Source organism: Trachemys scripta, chromosome 2, assembly GCF_013100865.1.
Source record: "Trachemys scripta elegans isolate TJP31775 chromosome 2, CAS_Tse_1.0, whole genome shotgun sequence".
In the NCBI taxonomy this organism is placed as follows: Eukaryota; Metazoa; Chordata; order Testudines; family Emydidae; genus Trachemys; species Trachemys scripta.
In genome coordinates, this window is record NC_048299.1 from 113488315 (window position 1) to 113507028 (window position 18714).

Consider the following 18714-nt stretch of genomic DNA (forward strand, 5'->3'; position numbering starts at 1 on the left):
AAGAGTTGAGTTTAAAGTGCATAAAATGGCCGGGATGGAAACATTCTAGCCATTTTTCTGTACTTGTGCATGGGCAGTGTAAAAATGTACATTTTCTTAAATGCTGTTCTCAATTTGGGTCCCCCAAAGATTTAGTGTGTGCCATGCACTACCTTGGGCAAAACTCAACAGATGTAGACCATTTTCACTTGCATCACATCAATAATATGATTTGTAATATGAGTGCAGGGGACTGGACTAGATACCTCTTGAGGTCCCTTCCAGTTCTGTGACTTTATGATTCTAGCTCTGGGCAAAAAAAAAAAAAAAAAAAAAAACACCTAGAAACTTTTTAAACTTTAAAAAAAAATTTCAGGGTTTATGCTTCCAGAACCCCTGGCTCAAATTACACAGGGCAGCATTGCAGTGAGAGACGATGCAGAGGCTGGAGTAGCAGTGAGATTCCCCACTACCCAGTGAAATCGAGCTGAAATCACTAAGAACTGGGCTAAGTGGCAGAACCTTAGAACTCGGCATTGCAGAGGTGGCAGTAAGCAGTGGCAGAGATAACAGTATCAGAGGGGTAGCCGTGTTAGTCTGAATCTGTAAAAAGCAACAGAGGGTCCTGTGTTAGTCTCAAAGGTGCCACAGGACCCTCTGTTGCTTTTTAGAGATAACAGTGGCAGCAGTGGCACGTGGTGGCAGAGATAGCGGCAAATGACAGCAGAGAGAGCAGCAGTGCTGAGCAGTGGGAGAGGCGGCAGCCAGTGGCCAACAGTGGCAGTGGCTGCTGGCAGCAGCAGCAGTAGAGGCATTGTTCAGTGCCTCCCTGATGTTTTCAGGGGTGAGAAGTGAACCCAGGTAAATGCACCACTGAATTCTGGGATTTCTGTGACCTCAAACTGTGATGCTGACAAACCAGGTTCTAGCTCTTGCCCAGGCTGCAGGCATTAGCTAAGAACTAACAAACTCGTAGCTGGAGACCAGACCAGGTCACCTGTATGTTAGTTTTGCTCAAAATAGGTTAATATATTATAAGAATGTATGAAGTGTTTAGATGCTATGAAATGCTTGTAAATTGCTTCATGTGTTAATCTCACTTGTAATGTTGGTATTTCATGCTATAAGAAAATAAGTACATTTTGCTTTATAACTTTGAAAATGTTTGCTCTGAACTTGTGAACTCAGGCACGGGAATTGTCTCTTCTGCCCATTCAGAAGGACTATCAAAATCGGATTGGCCATCAAGGAACATCACAATATAAAGGATTGGATAATGGCCATATCACACCCTGGAAATGCTATGTGAAAGGAAGCATGTCCTGTGGATTTGGAAGCTGAATGAAAGAAATAAAACAAAGTGATAGAAAAGTTTTCCATCTCTCTTCGTTGTTTAAATTCTGACAGGGCCAGAGACTCTAAACTGAAGCAGAGATCCCCAGGAGTTACCCCTGGGTCCGCTTTGAATTGACAGATCGTGACAACTCTGTCACTCTTACAATTTAGATATCTCATTTGTGCGTATATGTCTGCTTGCTTTAACCTGTAAATAACTCTCATTTCTTTTCTCTAGTTAATAAACCTTTATGTAGTTTATTACAGGTTTGGCTATGGGCATTGTCTTTGGTGTAAGATCTAGGGTACCAATTGATCTTTGGGTAAGTGACTGGTCTCTTGGGACTGGAAGCAACCTGAATATTATATGAATTTTGGTGTGAGTGACCATTTATCACTAAGTCCGGTTTGTCTGGGTCGCAAGATATACTGGACAGTCTCAGGCAGCGTTTTTCAAACTTCGGGTTACGACCCAGTACTGGGTTGCAGCATGTCAGGCACTGGGTCGCTCTGGTCAGCACCGCCAACCAGGACATTAAAAGTCCCGTTGGCGGTGCTGCCCAGCTAAGGCAGGCTAGTGCCTACCTGTTTTGACACCGCGCTGTGCTCTGGAAGCGGCCAGCAGGGGGGGCCAAGGGACTCCATGCACTGTGCCCGCCCCGAGCAATGGCTCCGCACTCCCATTGGCCAGAACTTGCGGGGGGGTGCAGTGCAGTGCCTCTGGGCGAGAGTCGCGCAAAGCTGCTTGTGTGCCTCCACCTAGGAGCCAGACCTGCTGCTGGTCACTTTCAGGGTGCAGCGCAGTCCACGGTGCCAGGACAGGCGGAAAACCTGCCTCCACACCCGGGCTGTGCTGCTGACCGGTAGCCGCCAGAGGTAAGTCCGCACCCCAACCCTGTGCCCCAATCCCCCGCCCCATCCCTGAGCCCTCCCCAAACCTGGAACCCCTTCCTGCACCCCAAACCCCTCATCCCAGCCCCAGAGCCCCCACCCTGCAGCCCTCACTCCTGCACCCTAACCCTCTGCCTCAGCCCTGAGCCCCTCCCACATCCCAAGCCCCTCATCCCCAGCTCCGTTGGGTCGCGTACATCAACAGTTTTCTTCAACTGGGTCCCCAGAAAAAAAACTTTGAAAATCACTGGTCTAAGGGTCTGTTTGTCACTCCGTGGTAAACTTGTTATAGTGATTCAGAAGTTTACTTTTATTACTGCCTTGGTTAATCTAATTTTAGAACACACCACCGGTTTGGGGTGTCTACCCTGCATCTTAACAGTCTGCCCTGAGGTTGGTATTCTTGATTGTAAGACATTCCAGACACCGTGACACAGACAACCAACTGTGAGAGGAGTGCAGTGGAGGGAAAGGGGAGTGGCATGTTAAAGGGAAATTTGTCCATTGGACTTTCACACCAGAGGTGGGTAACTGAGGCAGAGGACACTGCCCAATGTGCTGTGGGGCGGGTGTTTACTTATGGTTTACATGCTTTTGAATTGTTGTTGCAGTGTTTTCCCAAATGAATGCTGGTTTCCCTTTCCCTTTTAATAAAAGTTTTCTTTTGTGATATGCAGACTCAGTGCTTGCGAGTGGGGAAGTGTTGCCTCTTAGAAGCACCTAGGGTGGTATTTAGTTTTCCCACATTACTGGGTGAAGGCTTGAGCCATTTCTGTTTTGCTATGTTAAGAGAGCCCCTAGAAGATATTGAACCCATCCCTTGTCCTGCAGACACCACCTCATAGAGGGGTTACAGGTAATACATTTAAAACAAATTACAAATGTCAGATATTGTCAGTTACAGCAGCAACACAAATAGCAAGCAATACCATGTCAGGGCTGGATCCCCACTTTGAACTTTAGGGTACAAATGTAGGGGCCTGCATGAAAAACTTCTAAGCTTAACTACCAGCTTAGCTCTGGTTCGGCTGCCACCATTTCAATGGATTCCCTTCCTGGGAAGCCTTGAAAAAACCTTCACCAAATCCCTGGTGAAAACAAATCCAAACCCCTTGGATCTTAAAACAAGGAGAAATTAACCATTCCCCCTCCTTCCTCCCACCAACTCCTGGTGAATCAAGTTCCAACCCCCCTGGGATCTACAACAAGGAAAAATCAATCAGGTTCTTAAAAAGAAGGCTTTTAATTAAAGAAAAAGGTAAAAATCATCTCTGTAAAATCAGTATGGAAATTAACCTTACAGGGTAATCAAACTTAAAGAGCTCAGAGGACTCCCCTCTAGTCTCAGGTTCAAAGTACAGCAAACAGAGATAAACACTCTAGTAAAAGGTAGTGGGCTGTAGTCCACGAAAGCTTATGCTCTAATAAATTTGTTAGTCTCTAAGGTGCCACAAGTACTCCTGTTCTTCTTTTTGCGGATACAGACTAACACGGCTGCTACTCTGAAACCAAGCAATACAGTGTATTTCATATTGATTTCTAAATAGCCTTGCCCCAGCAGAGAGAGAGAAGAAATGCAAACTGAAAGTAATTGCTAAATCTTTTTTCTGAAATGGGCGTAGTAACTTTCACATAGTACAGAGCACAGGCAATTGCATAATGTAACCTGAAGAGAATACAAAGAATTTCCAGCTCTCTGGGAGGTTGTTGTTAAGACGAAACACTTCATTGCTGGGATACAGCTAACTATGCCCTCCCATGAGTCAGTGTACAATTCCACTGTGTGTACGTATGCTCCATAGCAACAGCACATTAGCAAGTGGGGAGGCTCAAGGGAGCTGTTTGTTTGGAGGTTTCCCTTCTCTTACAGAGAAAATTAAATTACATGAAAAAGACTGATGGGCAATAATGAAATGAAAACCTCAGCAGGCAAAGTGGGGATTAGGGAGAGATGAGTTGTCTCCAGGGCTCTGGAGTTTTTGCTGGGTTTGCAAGAATTGCTGTAGCAGCTGAGGAATTCAGAGTGCCCAGGAAGACAGCAAACTCAAAAACCTGCTAAGAGAGCAAGCAAGTCTCCCAGCTCCTTATGCCCCAGGCTTCTCTGCAGGACCTGCAACAGAGCTTACAGTAGGAGCTTACGCTCTCCCCAAAAGGGTGAGTTTCTAACTCCAATAATTGCAAATCTGAGTAAGGGATAATGACAGAGACAATCAAAAACTTTCAGGATAGTTGTATTAAGGACAAATAGAAAGGGGCTTTTATTGTTTTGCAAACCACCAGCTGGGGTAGTTTTGCAAAACTAAAGCTGTGGGTAGTTTGGATCTAACCTAAGTCCCATTTTAACTGAATTTGCAAAATCTTGAGATGGGAAGCAATTGGATGTACTGCTAGTCAAAAGTCCCCTGTTCTGTAGTGTTGGATGCTATAAATGGAAAAAAAACTTGAAGGTATAGTAAATGTGCACCTTTCTTTTAATGTTACAAGGACAGTTTGTGAACTTCACTATCCAGCTGTCAGTCATCTTCTATCTCATTGTCTTAGGTTACTTTGTGTGCTGCTGCAGATGGAGGCGGCAGGGGGATGCGTGACTGAATCAGGGGGCGGAGGTGAGCTCAGCCCTGCTACCCCTGAACCTGCACAGCAAGAAACAGACCAAGAGCCAAGAGAGGCCTTAGCTGTCTCCAAGCCTGACACTGAGCTCAGTCCGCCTCTCATCACTATCAACAAAGGTAGGGGAGGAAATAATGGAAACGCTTTATATTGACACTATCTGGGAAATGATTTTCTAGGAACAAAAAAAGAAACTCACTATTCAGTAGAATTTTTCACTTTAAAACAGGCCCCTGCACTTGTAGGGAAGGTAGGGCCTAACAAAGGCTCAGAATCACAAAGCTCACGGTGTGAAGCAGGGATGCAGAAGGCCCAGAGGTCCAGCCTAACAAGGCAGTGAAGTTGCTTGGCTTATCCCGGAGAAAGAGTGAGACCCCTAGGGAGTCTGGCACCCTGAAGGGGTCCTCCCAGAGACTGTTCCAAAGCTTTGGCCATAGCACCGATCCTGTGGATCTGTGACAACATTGTTCGGTACTTTCAATTAAATGATAAAGACAATAAGGCAAGGGCTTCTTTAGGAGACAGGAAAAGCAATATTTAGGAGTTATCTAATAACCAGCGCAAAAGAGGAAAGAGCTCAACAAAAATAGGTAGCAACAGATTCATAGAACTACAGATTAGAAAAAAATGTTGACCGATAACTAATACTATGGGGAAATTGAATATGCTGATGATAAACATTACTGAAAACCTCTAAGGTATACATAACAGAATTTCTATGAGAAAGAAAATACATGTGACAAGTTGTTGGTTCATGAACTTGAAGGGGTTCAAAAGCAATCTCACCAGTTAAAATGATCAGCAAGAGGAAGTTACACATCCTAGTGAAATATGTGTGTTTTCCATTGTAATCATAGTAACTTTCATATTCCGGTTATTCCATATGCTGAAGTTATTAAAACCTATCTGGAAGTAGGAGGCTTGCCAAAAATATGTGAGATTGATCATGAAAATTTAGATGAAGAAATAACAGAAGTTTTAGAGGCAATAGCAAGTATGAAAAGTGGTGAAATTCCAGGGTCTAACGGGTTTCCAGCTTAATTTTAAAATGTATTTAGAAGGTATTAGTTGGGTCTTTAATGGATATTATTAATACTGCTCTGGAAGCGTAGCCCTTTTTAATTACTTCCATCTTGCTCTGCCCTGACTGGCTGCAAAGCCTCTGAAATAAAATTTGAAACAAAAACCTTCACACCAAAATAGTCCTTTTCTCTCCAGGCATTTCAGCTGGGGTGCAGTTTTCCTAATGTTCCTCCACAGTTTGGAAGAGTCAGAACATTTCAGTCTCATCCTCCCTTGCCTGGGAGAGTTTAGTCCATAGTCCACAAAGGAAGTCAACAAACTAGCATTGATATGTATAACAACCTGTCCTGAACTCAGAGGTCATCAGCCCTGGTCCAGCAATGCACTTAAGCATGTGCTTAGCTTTAAGCATCTGAGTAAATCCATTGTCTTCATTGGGACCCTCATACACTTAAAGGTAAGCACATTCTGGAGTGTTTTGCTGGATCAGGGCTAGAGTTCTGAGCACTTTGCAGAACTGTGACCTTATTACTGATTAAACAAAGACTGTGAATGGCTAGCCAACTACAAAAGCAGTTTCTCCTCCCTTGGTGTTCACACCTCAACTGCTAGAAGAGGGCCTCACCCTCCCTGATTGAACTAACCTCGTTATCTCTAGACTGATTCTTGCCTGCATATTTATACCTGCCTCTGGAAATTTCCATTACATGCATTTGACGAAGTGGGTATTCACCCACGAAAGCGTATGCTCCAATACATCTGTTAGTCCATAAGGTGCCACAGGGCTCTTTGTTGCTTTTTACAGATCCAGACTAACACGGCTACCCCTTTGATACTTGACCTTATTACTGTTGCTCCTTTGTCCTGAACAGTTAACAGATAGTCTGGACATTGCAGCTTGCATGGGTGGCAGGTATCATAGGCTGGGGGAGGCTCTGCCTCCCCAAATAGTGAGGTGTGGCCCCACCCATGCTCTGCTCTCAGGCTCCTTTCTGCCTGCTTCCCGCTTGTGGCTGGAGTCCATTTTCCATCTGGGGTGGCCCCAGCTCAGGCTGCGCCACCTGCCCTCCTTGTGCTCCAGGGCTGGGGGGCTGCAGCCACGCTGCCTGCCCTCCCAGTGCTCCGGGGAGGGGAAGCTGCCTCTGCACTGCCAGCCTCCTGGTGCTCCGGGGGAGGGGAGGAGGAAGGCTGGGGTGGGGACTGGTGGCTCCGGTGGGGCGGGGCCTTGGGTGGAAGGGGTGTGGCTGAGGCCTAGCCTCCCCCACCTGGTGATTCACACACTACCCATGGCAGCTTGTTTCCATTAGGAGAACTCCAAGCCTGCCTTTCCAGCTTTCACTCTGCCCAAAAAGCCACACTACCAGAATTTCTCCTGCTTTTTCTTTGCTTTGTGTCTGCTCTCTGGTTCACTGTTTACCCATGCCCTGATGGACAGCAGCAACCATATCAATCCCTGGCCCCTGAGTTTGCATTCACTTTAGTCCTTGGGCAATAGCATTCATTGTTTTAGCTATCACTAAATGAAGGGGCATTTAATCGATCCCTCATTCACCTGAATGGAAGGTGACTAGCATGACCATCAGCTTCACTGTAGTTTCTGATTGATCAGACTTGTTTGCTGGGAGCCTCCCAACATCCAGCATAACAATATAGAGCTGAATCAGGACCTCAACATCCAAATGTCCTAATAGCCAGACACAGTCACAGACTCTTCCATTCCACAACAGACTCCCTGTCTATTCCAATATACAGCCACCTACCATGCATGCACCCAGTTCTTCACAGTCACACAAGCTCAGGGCATCTGCACCTGTACTTCCCCTCAGTGGTCCAGCAAAGGCACCCACTCTCAGGCTTCCAGCTCCCGAGCCATTGCTTTCTTGTGTGGAGTCCTGTGTCCCTGTTTCTCCTGACCAGAGTATCTCTAGGTTGAACAGTTCCTTGTCTTCACTGTGTTATTCCCAGCAAAGAAGAGTCTGCCTAAGCAGGCCTGTTTGCCTCCCCCCTCAGTGACAGTACACAGCGTGACTGCCCATAGTTATAAGTTATCACACAACTTTTCCTAAGCAAGCATATTTTATTCTTAAGGTAAAAGCACTACAGAGAAAACACATTAAAACAATAAAAGAACCCATACCAATAAGCTTACCAGAGATCACCCTCCACCCCTTGCCCAAAGGCTCTGGTCAGAGTGTCAGTCCTTTCAACCGTTCCCTATGAATCTCCTCCCACTGCTGTAGAATGGAGATCTTGTCCATTTGCTGGATCAGATCAAAAGCTCTGAGGCTGTTTAAAACCAGATTACTTATCCAGAAATCCGCTCTTTGTCTGTTGGTCCCGGGAGAATCCAGTCTGAACAATATATGTGAACCTCTCTAGGATGGTGGCTTCAAAGGACTGATAACTGAAAGAATTACTTTTGCAGACACTATCCTAGAGCAGTTTCATATTATCTCACAATAACACTTGAACAATTACATTTTGAATAGTATGGACCCCCAAAGTATTAAACTCAATTCAGTAAGGTTTGTCCAGGATATTGTTAATTTATCATGTTAACGTTGTGTGTTAGTGTGACTGTGAGGAAAGGGATTTGCATTGTGGATAATTATGTTTTGGAAAAGAAAGCAACTTTGTTGTGTGGCTGAGGAGTCTATGAGTGTGTTTGTGTGGTAAGGCATGTAAATGGATGTTGATACTGGTTTACCGGGTGATTCCCTTCATTTTTAATAATTATGTTTAGAGGAAATGCACTTAAGCAACCTCATGTATGGGAATATTACATCAACAAGGGAGCAGGAAGAACATATTTTTAATATAAGAGATAGAAAGACCATTCAGGACAATAAAGGATACTCTATCTAGAAACTGGAATATTTTAAAAATTAGTCAACTTAAAAAAAAAAAATCAAGTTCACAGAGTGCTTTTAATTTTTAGAGGGGCACAATTTTAGTTTATGTCTGTGTTATTTATCTGGAATCACACAGCATAGGATTCTTTCACACCAGTGATATAGAATATTGATGAAGAATCGATGTATGCTTTTTAAAGCTAGCTCTAGGGCTGATCAAAATTTTTCTGTCAAAACTGAAACAGAAAATTGGGTTTTTCAACTAAACTGCAACTCCCATGAGGCACTCTGTAGGTGTTTTGAATCAAAAATGTTTATTTTCAGCTGCAAGCTTTTGGCTGATAATGTTAGGTTTTCAGCTAGAATTTTTTAAGTTTTTGACTGAAATTTTTAAATTTAAATTTTTCGTCAAAAATTTCCATGGGAAAAAAGACAGTATTCCAACTTACTCTAAATAGTACATATGACTGAAAAGTGGATTTTATTATTATTTAATATTGGTATTATAGCATTCAGAGGCCCAATCAGGACCAGGGCTTCATTGTTCTAGATGCTGTACAAGCATACATGAAGACACAATCCCTCCCTCAATGAGCTTGCAAGACAAGTGACATACAAAGGGTAGTGGGAGACCATTACAATTAAATATATACATTTACAATTTTCTTCTTCTAATAATTATGAATAGTCCAGTTCATAGAATATCAGGATTGGAAGGGACCTCAGGAGGTCATTTAGTCCAACACCCTGCTTAAAGCAGGACTAATCCTCAGACAGATTTTTGCCTCAAATCCCTAAATAGCCCCCTCAAGGATTGAGCTCACAACCCTAGGTTTAGCAGGCCAATGCTCAAACCACTGAGCTATCCCACCCCGTGCAAACATTACTTTCCTTGAGGAGTGCTGCACTCCAAATTAAAAGTACTGCTCACAGGGTAAGGTACAATTTGAGTAAGGGTAGCAAAATCAAGCCCAAAGACATTGATTTCTTAGAGACACTGTGACAGAGATAGGTCTTGAGGAGAGAGTAGTGGCACTATGGATTAGTTCAGGGAAATATTTGCATTCTTCCTGTCAAATACATATGCATGTATTTGTTTAATTTATGCTTGCAGTGTTACAATTTTTTTCAATTAACATGTAATAAAAAAATCCCCCAAATGATTGTGCATGTGGTTCTATTCTGTTGTTAAATAGATACTCAGTTTCATTTGCACCAAGGAAGGGCTCGCTGATCTATAATTCCCAGAATTTTCCTTAGTTCCTTTTCAAAGATAGATGCTTTATAGCAACTTTCCTATCATCACTTGTGATTGCTGGTGTTAAAGATGCACTGTATTGCATATACAGCCAGTTAATATGAATAACTATAGCTTGCCATTTCTTTATCCTAGATGGTGAAGGAAAGGGCCACAGGCGTAGAGGTGCCTTTAAGAAGAACACTGAGCCAAGATCAGCTATAACAGTGTCATCTTCAACTGCTGCTGTTTCGGCAAGTGATTTCATTTTAAAATCTCTTGTCACCTAACTTTTGTCTTTTAACTATCAAAGCTTTTCCTTTACAGATCATTCTCTAAGGGTTCATTGTCAAAATACAGTTGCTAAATTTGGTACAGACCTGCAAGGTGCTAAGGCCTGGATCCTCGAAGATATTTAGGTGCTTAATTCTCATTGAAATCAATGGGAGTTTGGCACCTGCATACCTTTGAGGATCTGGGCCTAAGTGCCTTTTGGGTGGTGCCGAGTTCCTTCAACCTCTGTTGACAGCAATGAACAGCAGTTCCTAGGAAGCCCTCGTGACATGTGCAGAAGCAGGCCTGTTATTTTCTATGGTTACAATATTTTTATATTTGGTTTCTGTGCCTCACACAGTGGTTCACCTCTTTTCTTTGTCTTCATAGGTTAAAGATAACCTAGGAAGACTTGACGAAGTGCTTCACAAACAAAGTGAAGGAAGCTTACACTAGGAGTGTATCCTCATTCTGCTCCCATTCATGATCTGAATAAAAATGTCAATCTGCTGTATAGCTTCTCTGTGTCACAATCCTCACTCAGAAAATAATTTAAAATATCCTACAGCAGTGGAATTGTCAAAAACCAACAACAACAAACCTACATCAGATGATATATATAAAATGATGCTTGATTAGTCACCTAAATAACCATATTAAGAGACAAGGAGGGACTGAATTTCCAGTATTTTATCCATCAAAGAGATAATAAACTCTTACTGCAGTGACATTAGCTAGAGCACTAATTAAGAATGGCACCACTAACTGCTCTAAATTAAACTTAAATTCTCCTGTTATATCTAGCCAGTATCACTAATAATTGTACATTCAAGTGGTAAGTCTTCTGACTCTTGTTGAATGACATTTGGCTTGAGGGATACTGGAATTGGAACTTTCATCCTGGGCATATTGTAATACAAAACAAGAAAATCTGTTACTGGCATGGAAGTCAGAGCTATTACATTAATAATAGAGATGGCCCATGAATGGAAGAATTCTGTGTGGATCAGAAAAATGTGGCTCTTAGAGGCATAAGAATAGATCGGCCAAGTAACTAGTTATTTAGCTCTTCTTCCTGTGTCCTGGGCTCAGAGAGGTAAGGGAAATGCTTCTTAGAGGTAGGAAAGGATGCTTAGAAACATCAGGATAGATTTTCTGGTGCAAGACTAAAGTGTAGAGGAAAAGGTGGCTTTAAGTCACATTTATGCTCCCCAATTCAGTGACCAAGTGAGGGTCAACCCAATCTCTGAGGTAATTAAGAGCATGCTAACAGCTGCTATAATTTGTACCTGACTGTCCCGTGCCCCAAGAACTGTTCCATTAGCTGGAGATTGCTGGAGTATAAGGACATTGTGGCCGCATCCCATTTTTCCCAGCCATACCTCCTGCACTGGGAACAGGGAGGAGGGGAGTTGTAAGAGCAACTAAGGCAGCCCCATACCACACAAGCAGTTTCCTGCAGATGAAGGGAATGCTCAGGTTGGTGGTTAAGATGGCTGTATGACTGCTTTGTGCCGCAGGACCCTGCAAACCAGAGGACCTGGCTCATTGGAATGAATCTTTACTTTTCATTTTTCTATGAAGTGTATATTTCTTCTTATAAAATTGGTAAAGATTTGCTATTTATTCTAAAATTTCTTCTTCACCATGTGTTTTCCTCCTTATTATACAGATCTGAAGATTGTTTAAAAATCCTTTATCTGTATGGGCTTTTCTCTTTCCATTTCTATTACAGTCCTTCTCTGAGCTACATCTGAAAGCCCAGTTAAACATGTTCCAGTAAGAGAGGAGAGAGAGGCTGATGGTGATTTTGCTGTGGAGCTGTTTGTTTGTTTCTGCTGAGTAACACTCTTGCAATGGTAGTTCACAGTGCTGATAGTAGAGATGGGCATGGAGCAAAGCTGAGAAAAAAACACTTAGAGGTTTAGAAGCTGGATTCCCAGAGTTCAGCATCTATGGATTAGGTCCAGTTTTGACATACGTTTTTATTGTGAATTTAGGTCTGAGTACACCTCTATTTCTGAGGTGCAGATGTGAAGTTTTAATTGTACTGGCCCTGTAATGTATAATATTTTTGCCTTTGAGAGTTCCCTAGAACTGATGTTCCTCTCTTTTTTTATTTAACTTTTTAATGATATTTTCTTGTACAATATTGTAGATATCAATCTATGCAACTATTTGTATCATTACTGTAAAATAAAAACTTTAAAAATTTTTAAAATGTGTTAAAAAGCATTTCACTAAGCCAAGTAATGTACCTTCCATCAAATCTCCCTGTTTAAATAATTGTTGAAACTGTCTTAAAAAGCAACAGCATATGCTGCTTAAATTTTAAATGAAAAAAAGGGTGCTGAAAAATAATATATTTTCTAAAACATTTTTATCTTCTAGCCAAATGGGAAGAAAAATGTAGTGCTATCCAGTGAAGCTAAGAAAGAATTGGCCAAGCAGGCCAAAGTCACCAAGGAGGAGAGAAGAGCTCAGTTAGACGACAGACACAAGTATTTGATATTAAGATTAGCAGATGGGATAGGCTTAAATGAACAGGAAGTAGAGGACTTCGTTATTTCTGATGAAAAGGTAATATTTATTTTGTATCTATTAAATGTTTCCTAAATTGCCATACATCAGATTTTTCTCAGAATATTTTATAATTAACTAGCACTATAATTTTGTTTTAGTTTCAGCTTGTAGGAGAATTCTTTGCAGAGAACAGACTTAAAAAGTTACTTTTCTTTTACCAAGATGCATGGCAGGTATGTTTCTAGTGTTACTGTTGCAAATAGCAAAGTTAGATTAAAACATTTTTGAAAGGAAATTGCATATTTATTAGAAAGCTCAGAAAATCTTAAAGAGCATTCTCTTACATGTACATTTGTATTTACAAACCATAGGTCTAATTCTGCTCCCTCTGAAGTCACTGGCAAAATCCCCATTGACTTCAGTGGGAACAGGAGCAGGCCCTCTTGGTATGGTGTGGTATGGTATTATTCTTAATCTCAGTAGAAAACAGAAGACTCAGAAATGGCCAAAAGAGGAAGTTATCAAGATTTAAAAAGGGATTGACTGTTCACTTTGGTAAACTGTTCACTATGATAAGGCACTCAAAAACTAGAGGAACTAATTGTGAAAACAGGAGAATTGGACCAACTATTTCATTCTTCCCCTCTAGTCTGAACCATGCCCAGCTCTAGTGACAGGGAAGCACTGATTCAAGAGCAGGGGCGGGCGCTCTGCTCTTTCCATGCGGCTTTGAACGACCTGCTCTCATGAAGGAGGCTTGCCTATGAAATGTTGGAGACGAAGTTTTCTGACTTTTTTTCCCTTCCTCCTCTGAGGTTTTCTGTGAGAGGGGAACTTTTAAACCAATTGCAGGAGGCTGTGATTGTGCACTCGTTACGCTGATAAAACTGAGCCAAGGATTATGTCTAGGGCTATGGATTCATCTCTGATTCAGAATAAACTATAGTTATAGTTCATACATTTAATTAGGATGAATTACATAATGATTAATAGCTTCCATGGAATTTTTATTTTAGTAACATCTTATTTATAATTTATTTGGCAGCAAAAGTCAAATGTTCCTTTGAGGACAGATGGGTCTTCCCCAAGTTCACTTTTGCAGAAGAAGTTATTTATTACCATGGGTTCTACCGAGGTATGATCCATTTATTCCTTAGATTAAATTTGTGAATGCTTTCATGATGGAAAATATGGTATACTGGAAAGTGCTAAATATTGTGTAATGTTAAAATAGCTTTATATAATTGTTAGACATACCAGTGTCTCCATAATTACAAGTTCTCCCACCAGATTATAAACTGAGACGGGAATTCTACAGGAAAGCTGACTTTGAAGGCACTGATGTTTAACAGATTTCAGAGCTCATTGTCAGGAGGAGAGCTGGTCAAATAATTCATTGTTAATAGTATTGTAAGTGTTGGAATTTTTTTTTAAACAAGTGCTTGTAATTCATGAATTATATTTTTCACTATTCAGTCATTTCTAGTTTAGAGGTAGAGCTCACAATAAAAAGAAATTTTTGTTCTTTAAAATGTACGTATGTTTTGAGAATGTATATTTTAAAGGATAAAAATTATGTGTATTCTTCCAACAAAATACTTTTAGTTTTGATTCTATTCTATTCTATATAGGGAATACCTCCCCCATAACTGTTATATCTGAGCATCTTCTAGTAGTGCACTAAGTGACATTTGGGCTCAACCTCCAAATAGGAGTTGTGGCGGTAAACAACTTAATTAGTTTTAATAGACAGCTGGACAAATTTTTGAATGCAGTTGTGTGATGAGGTTGCTTGTGATGGTGCGGGGCAAGGTTCAACAGCTCTGGAGCTCACTTCTAATTTATATCTTATGTGGGAGAAAAACAAGTTCTCAATCTGATATTGGTTGCAACATGCCAGAGGCAGCTTTATTTTCTTTAACACTTGCAAGGGGAGAGTACTCACGGGCAGGGGTTCCCCTCCCGAGGCAGGTCTCCGTTAGATAAACAATTAAGGCAAGCATTTATACCTAGTGACATACAGTAATGATCAACAACTGCATTTTGTTTATACATATTCCTTTCTGATATCTTACTTTTCTCAGCAATTTCTGTTACAGTCTGCATTCTAATCTTATCAAAAACAAGGTCGAAAAACAGCATCCGTTACAGTTATTTTCCACTTGCCCTGGCCTTACTTGGAAGTCTCGCGTTATTAGCTGTTAGAGTTAGCCTGACTCTTGCTCTTCCTGGAAGACTAAGATGTCTGCTCTTTCCCCAACTTCCACACTTATGTTCCTAAAGCTCATGCTTCAGGGTTTCAGCCTGCCACTAGCAAGAGTCAGGAAAGGATGACCCCAATGTATTCTGGGAGAGGTTTTTTATCTTTTTCCTCTGTTGCACCAGGGATGGCCACAGCTCTCTCTCAGGGGCTTGGCTGGCTGATTCTTGCTCATATGCTCAGTGTCCAACTGATCACCAGATGTGAGTCAGGATGGAATTTTCCCCCAGGTCAGATTGGCAGTGATTTTGGGGAGGGGCGGAGGTTGCATTTGTCTGCAATGTGTGGGTGCAAGTCACTTGGCAGAAGTATCTGCATATATTTAATTTAACTATTTCCCTGACGTTGAGTACTGGTGCACCTCGGTCCCTCCTGTTCTCTGTCTGTGGCACATAATTGTCTAATCTCTTGTGGGTTGTAATACTTGCCTCTCATTTCGGTTGTTGAGTTTAGTCTGCAGGTGCTGGGTGATGCTGGTGGTCCGTGATATACAGGAGGTCAGACTAGAAGATTTAATGGTCCTTTCTGACCGTAAACTCTATGACTTTGTCAGCAGGGTCCACATGATCAGGTAGTGCACAGCAGGCTGGTGCAGGGTAGATTGACCCCCGGCTTGTTGCAAACTAAGTGTTTGTGTAGACAAGCCCTCAGAAAAGGCATGTTAAAAAAGAGTGTCTTGCACTTGGAGCACACAGTGGTGAGGTTTGTGGTGATCTTTAGTTCCTGGGGAAGTTCATTCCATAGTCTAAAACCATGAAAGCTCAGTCTCTTGCACAGATGAGCTTTACCTTATTGCAGAAAGTCGTGCTGTGCCTAAGGAGTCGAGTCATGGTCCTTGTTCCGGACTCTTAGCGATCTTTTAGATATTCTGTGCCCTGGCCATTGAGTGCCTTCAGGATAAGAACAGAGACCTTGAACTTGGCTTAACGTTCTATGGGAAGCCACGGTAGAGAGCTAAGGACAGGTGTGATGGCCTGCGTTACTGAGGAGATGCACTGCAGTGTTCTGTACTAGTTGGAGTTTCCTAATGGATGGTGATTTCATGCCCACAGGGCCGGCCTTAGGACTGGGCAAACGAGGCCCACGCCCAGGCTGCCGTAGCCAGGGGGGCACCACAAGGGGCTTGAGCTTCCCCTGACTGGCTGTGGCAGGACTCCTCTCTTCTCCGGCCCCTCCCCTGTGCTGGGCCGGCGGGCTTCTCCACACCCATACCCCCCTGCCCCTCCCTCCTTCGCTCCTCAGCCAGCCAGCTGAGGGCTCCAGCTCTGTCTCAGCCCCGAGGAGCCCAGAGTGGCGTGGCCGGGGCTGGTCACTGGTGGCGTGGCCCACCGCTTGCTGCCCGGAGTGGAGCTGAGACCCTCCCTCCCTGCCTGTGGTCCTGCACCGCTTGGTCTCCAGCAGGGCCTGGCCGGGCTGGAGCCAGGAGGAGCGAAGCTTCCACGTGGTGGTGCGGAAACTGGGAGGGGGGACTTAAAGTGACAGTATGCTTACTTTGTTTTGACCATCTCTAGTTGCCTATATCTGTATGGTGTCTAACACAGTCGGAATCTCATCATTGATTGCGGTTCTTAAGTGATACCGTAATATAAATAAATAATAAAGAGAAACATGGAGCACAGAATTTTATTCAGATTTAAAGATTTTCATTTTATTTGTAAGCTCATTTAGCTGTAGATACTTGTAATTTATCTGAGCGTTGTCTGAGAAACTGATAGTGCAGTTTGCCCATGGTTCTAATCCACCAGAAGGGAAAAAGCTGATATTAGACATTTAAATATGGGGGGCAGGGATAGCTCAGTGGTTTGAGCATTGGCCTGCTAAACCCAGGGGTGTTAATTCAATCCTTGAGGGGGCCACTTAGGGATCTGGGGCAAAATCAGTACTCAGTCCTGCTAGTGAAAGCAGGGGGCTGGACTCAATGACCTTTCAAGGTCCCTTCCAGTTCTAGGAGATAGGATATCTCCATTAATTAATTAATTAAAATGTATTTGGATTGAAAAAAATACACTTTTAGGGAATTTTTTTTAATTAAATAAATGGAAGGAAGGAATATTCCAAAATGGTTCATTCTGGCCTAAAAATACAATGAATCTATGAAAGTACTTCAAATGCTTAAAAATTGAACATTTCCTCGAGTATGCTCAATGAATTAATGCCAGCTGAGAAACAAAGCTGAGTGATTGATATTTGAGAATCAGTTATTTGCCTATAAACGTACAGTAGTCTCAGTAAATAGTTTGTTAAATATTTTCAAGTAATTGATTTTTCTTTATAATTTAGTTTTTGTCTCTTTCCAATTTGTTGAGTATATTATTTTTACTTGTATGTATTATATCTGTCTTTTTTTTTTACAGGGCTTAACAGGAACTTGTGCATTTTTTCTAAGGACTACAGATAAAGCAATAACTACAGCAAATATCTCTCAGGTCAGGCAAAAATCAGATAATATTTACAGCTTGCTTAAAATTTTAGGACTTGATCCTACAAATCTTTACTCACACATCTAGTCTCAATGGAGTCAGATAAAGCAGCAGGGAGTATTTGCATGAAAAGGACTACTTGGATATGTTAGGATGTTCCTTTATGATCTGGAAAAATATTTACAGCCTAGCAGTGTTCTGATGTGAATAATTATGCAGGTAGCTATTCACAGGATTTATGATGAACATCAGAAAAGATGTAATAACCCATTGTATGAGTAAAATTCCCTTATTTTCCGAAGTGAAAATGTAAAATTCAATAGAGAAATGTTTAAACCTGAAGAGTTTACACATATGACTAATTCTTACTCATGCAAGTTACCCAAATAAAGTAAATGGGGCTGATCACATGAGTAAGGGTTGTGGGCTGAGGCCTAAGTCCAGAATCATAATCAGAGGATTAAGGAAGGAAACTTGGGATTCAGGCCCCATCGTCTAAGCCGGTGTGAGCAAACTTTTTGGCCTGAGGGCCACATCTGAGTATAGAAATTGTATGATGGGCCAGGAATGCTCACGAAATTGGGGGTTGGAGTGTGGGAAGGGGTGAGGGCTCCGGCTGGGGGTGTGGGCTCTGGGGTGGGGCCAGAAATGAGGAGTTCAGGGCAGAGCCGTAACAAGGAGTTTTTGTGCCCGAGACAAGGGCCGGCTCCAGGCTCTTCGGTGGCAATTCTTGGAGGGAAGGACCTGCCGCTGAATTGCCGCTGCCGCTCCATTCGTTGTTTGGCGGCAATTCGGCAGCGGGTCCCTTAGTCCCTATCAGAGAGAAGGACCCGCCGCCGAATTGCCGCCGAAGAATGAATGAAGCGGCGGCGGCAATTTGGTGGCAGGTCCTTCCCTCCGAGAGAGACTCAGGGACCTGCCGCCGAATTGCTGCCGAAGAAGCGCCGCCGATCGTGGCTTTTTTTTTTCCTCCGCCCTGCTTGGGCGGTAGAGCTGCGCCCCTTCGCTTTGCACACCCGAGGTGAGGGCCTCACTCACCTCGCCCTTGTTAGGGCACCGGTTCAGGGTGCAGGAGGGTGCTCCGGGCTGGGATCGAGGGGTTCGGAGGGTGGGAGGGGGATCAGGGCTGGGGCAGGGGGTTGGGGTGCAGGGGATGAGTGGGTGAAGGTTCTGGCTGTGGGTGCAGACTCTGGGGTGGGGCTGGGGATGAGGGGTTTGGGATGTATGAGGGTGCTCTGGGCTGGAACCGAGGGGTTTGGAGGGCAGGAGGGGAATCAGGACTGGGGCAGGGGGTTGGGACGCGGAAGGGAC

The 18714-nt window shown here is 43.0% G+C and overlaps 1 protein-coding gene across 1 annotated transcript in view; it reads left to right on the forward strand.

The window, feature by feature from the left end:
* Positions 1 to 4615: 4615 nt before the first annotated feature.
* LOC117871746 (dynein heavy chain 5, axonemal-like) overlaps positions 4616 to 18714 on the forward strand; it is a 276629-nt gene continuing 262530 nt past the window's right edge. The window contains exons 1-6 of the mRNA XM_034759511.1: positions 4616 to 4934; positions 10084 to 10181; positions 12592 to 12780; positions 12882 to 12956; positions 13769 to 13858; positions 17338 to 17409. Of these exons, the coding sequence (XP_034615402.1) occupies positions 4634 to 4934; positions 10084 to 10181; positions 12592 to 12780; positions 12882 to 12956; positions 13769 to 13858; positions 17338 to 17409 (825 nt within the window). The 5' untranslated portion in view covers positions 4616 to 4633. The remainder of the gene's footprint in view (positions 4935 to 10083; positions 10182 to 12591; positions 12781 to 12881; positions 12957 to 13768; positions 13859 to 17337; positions 17410 to 18714) is intronic.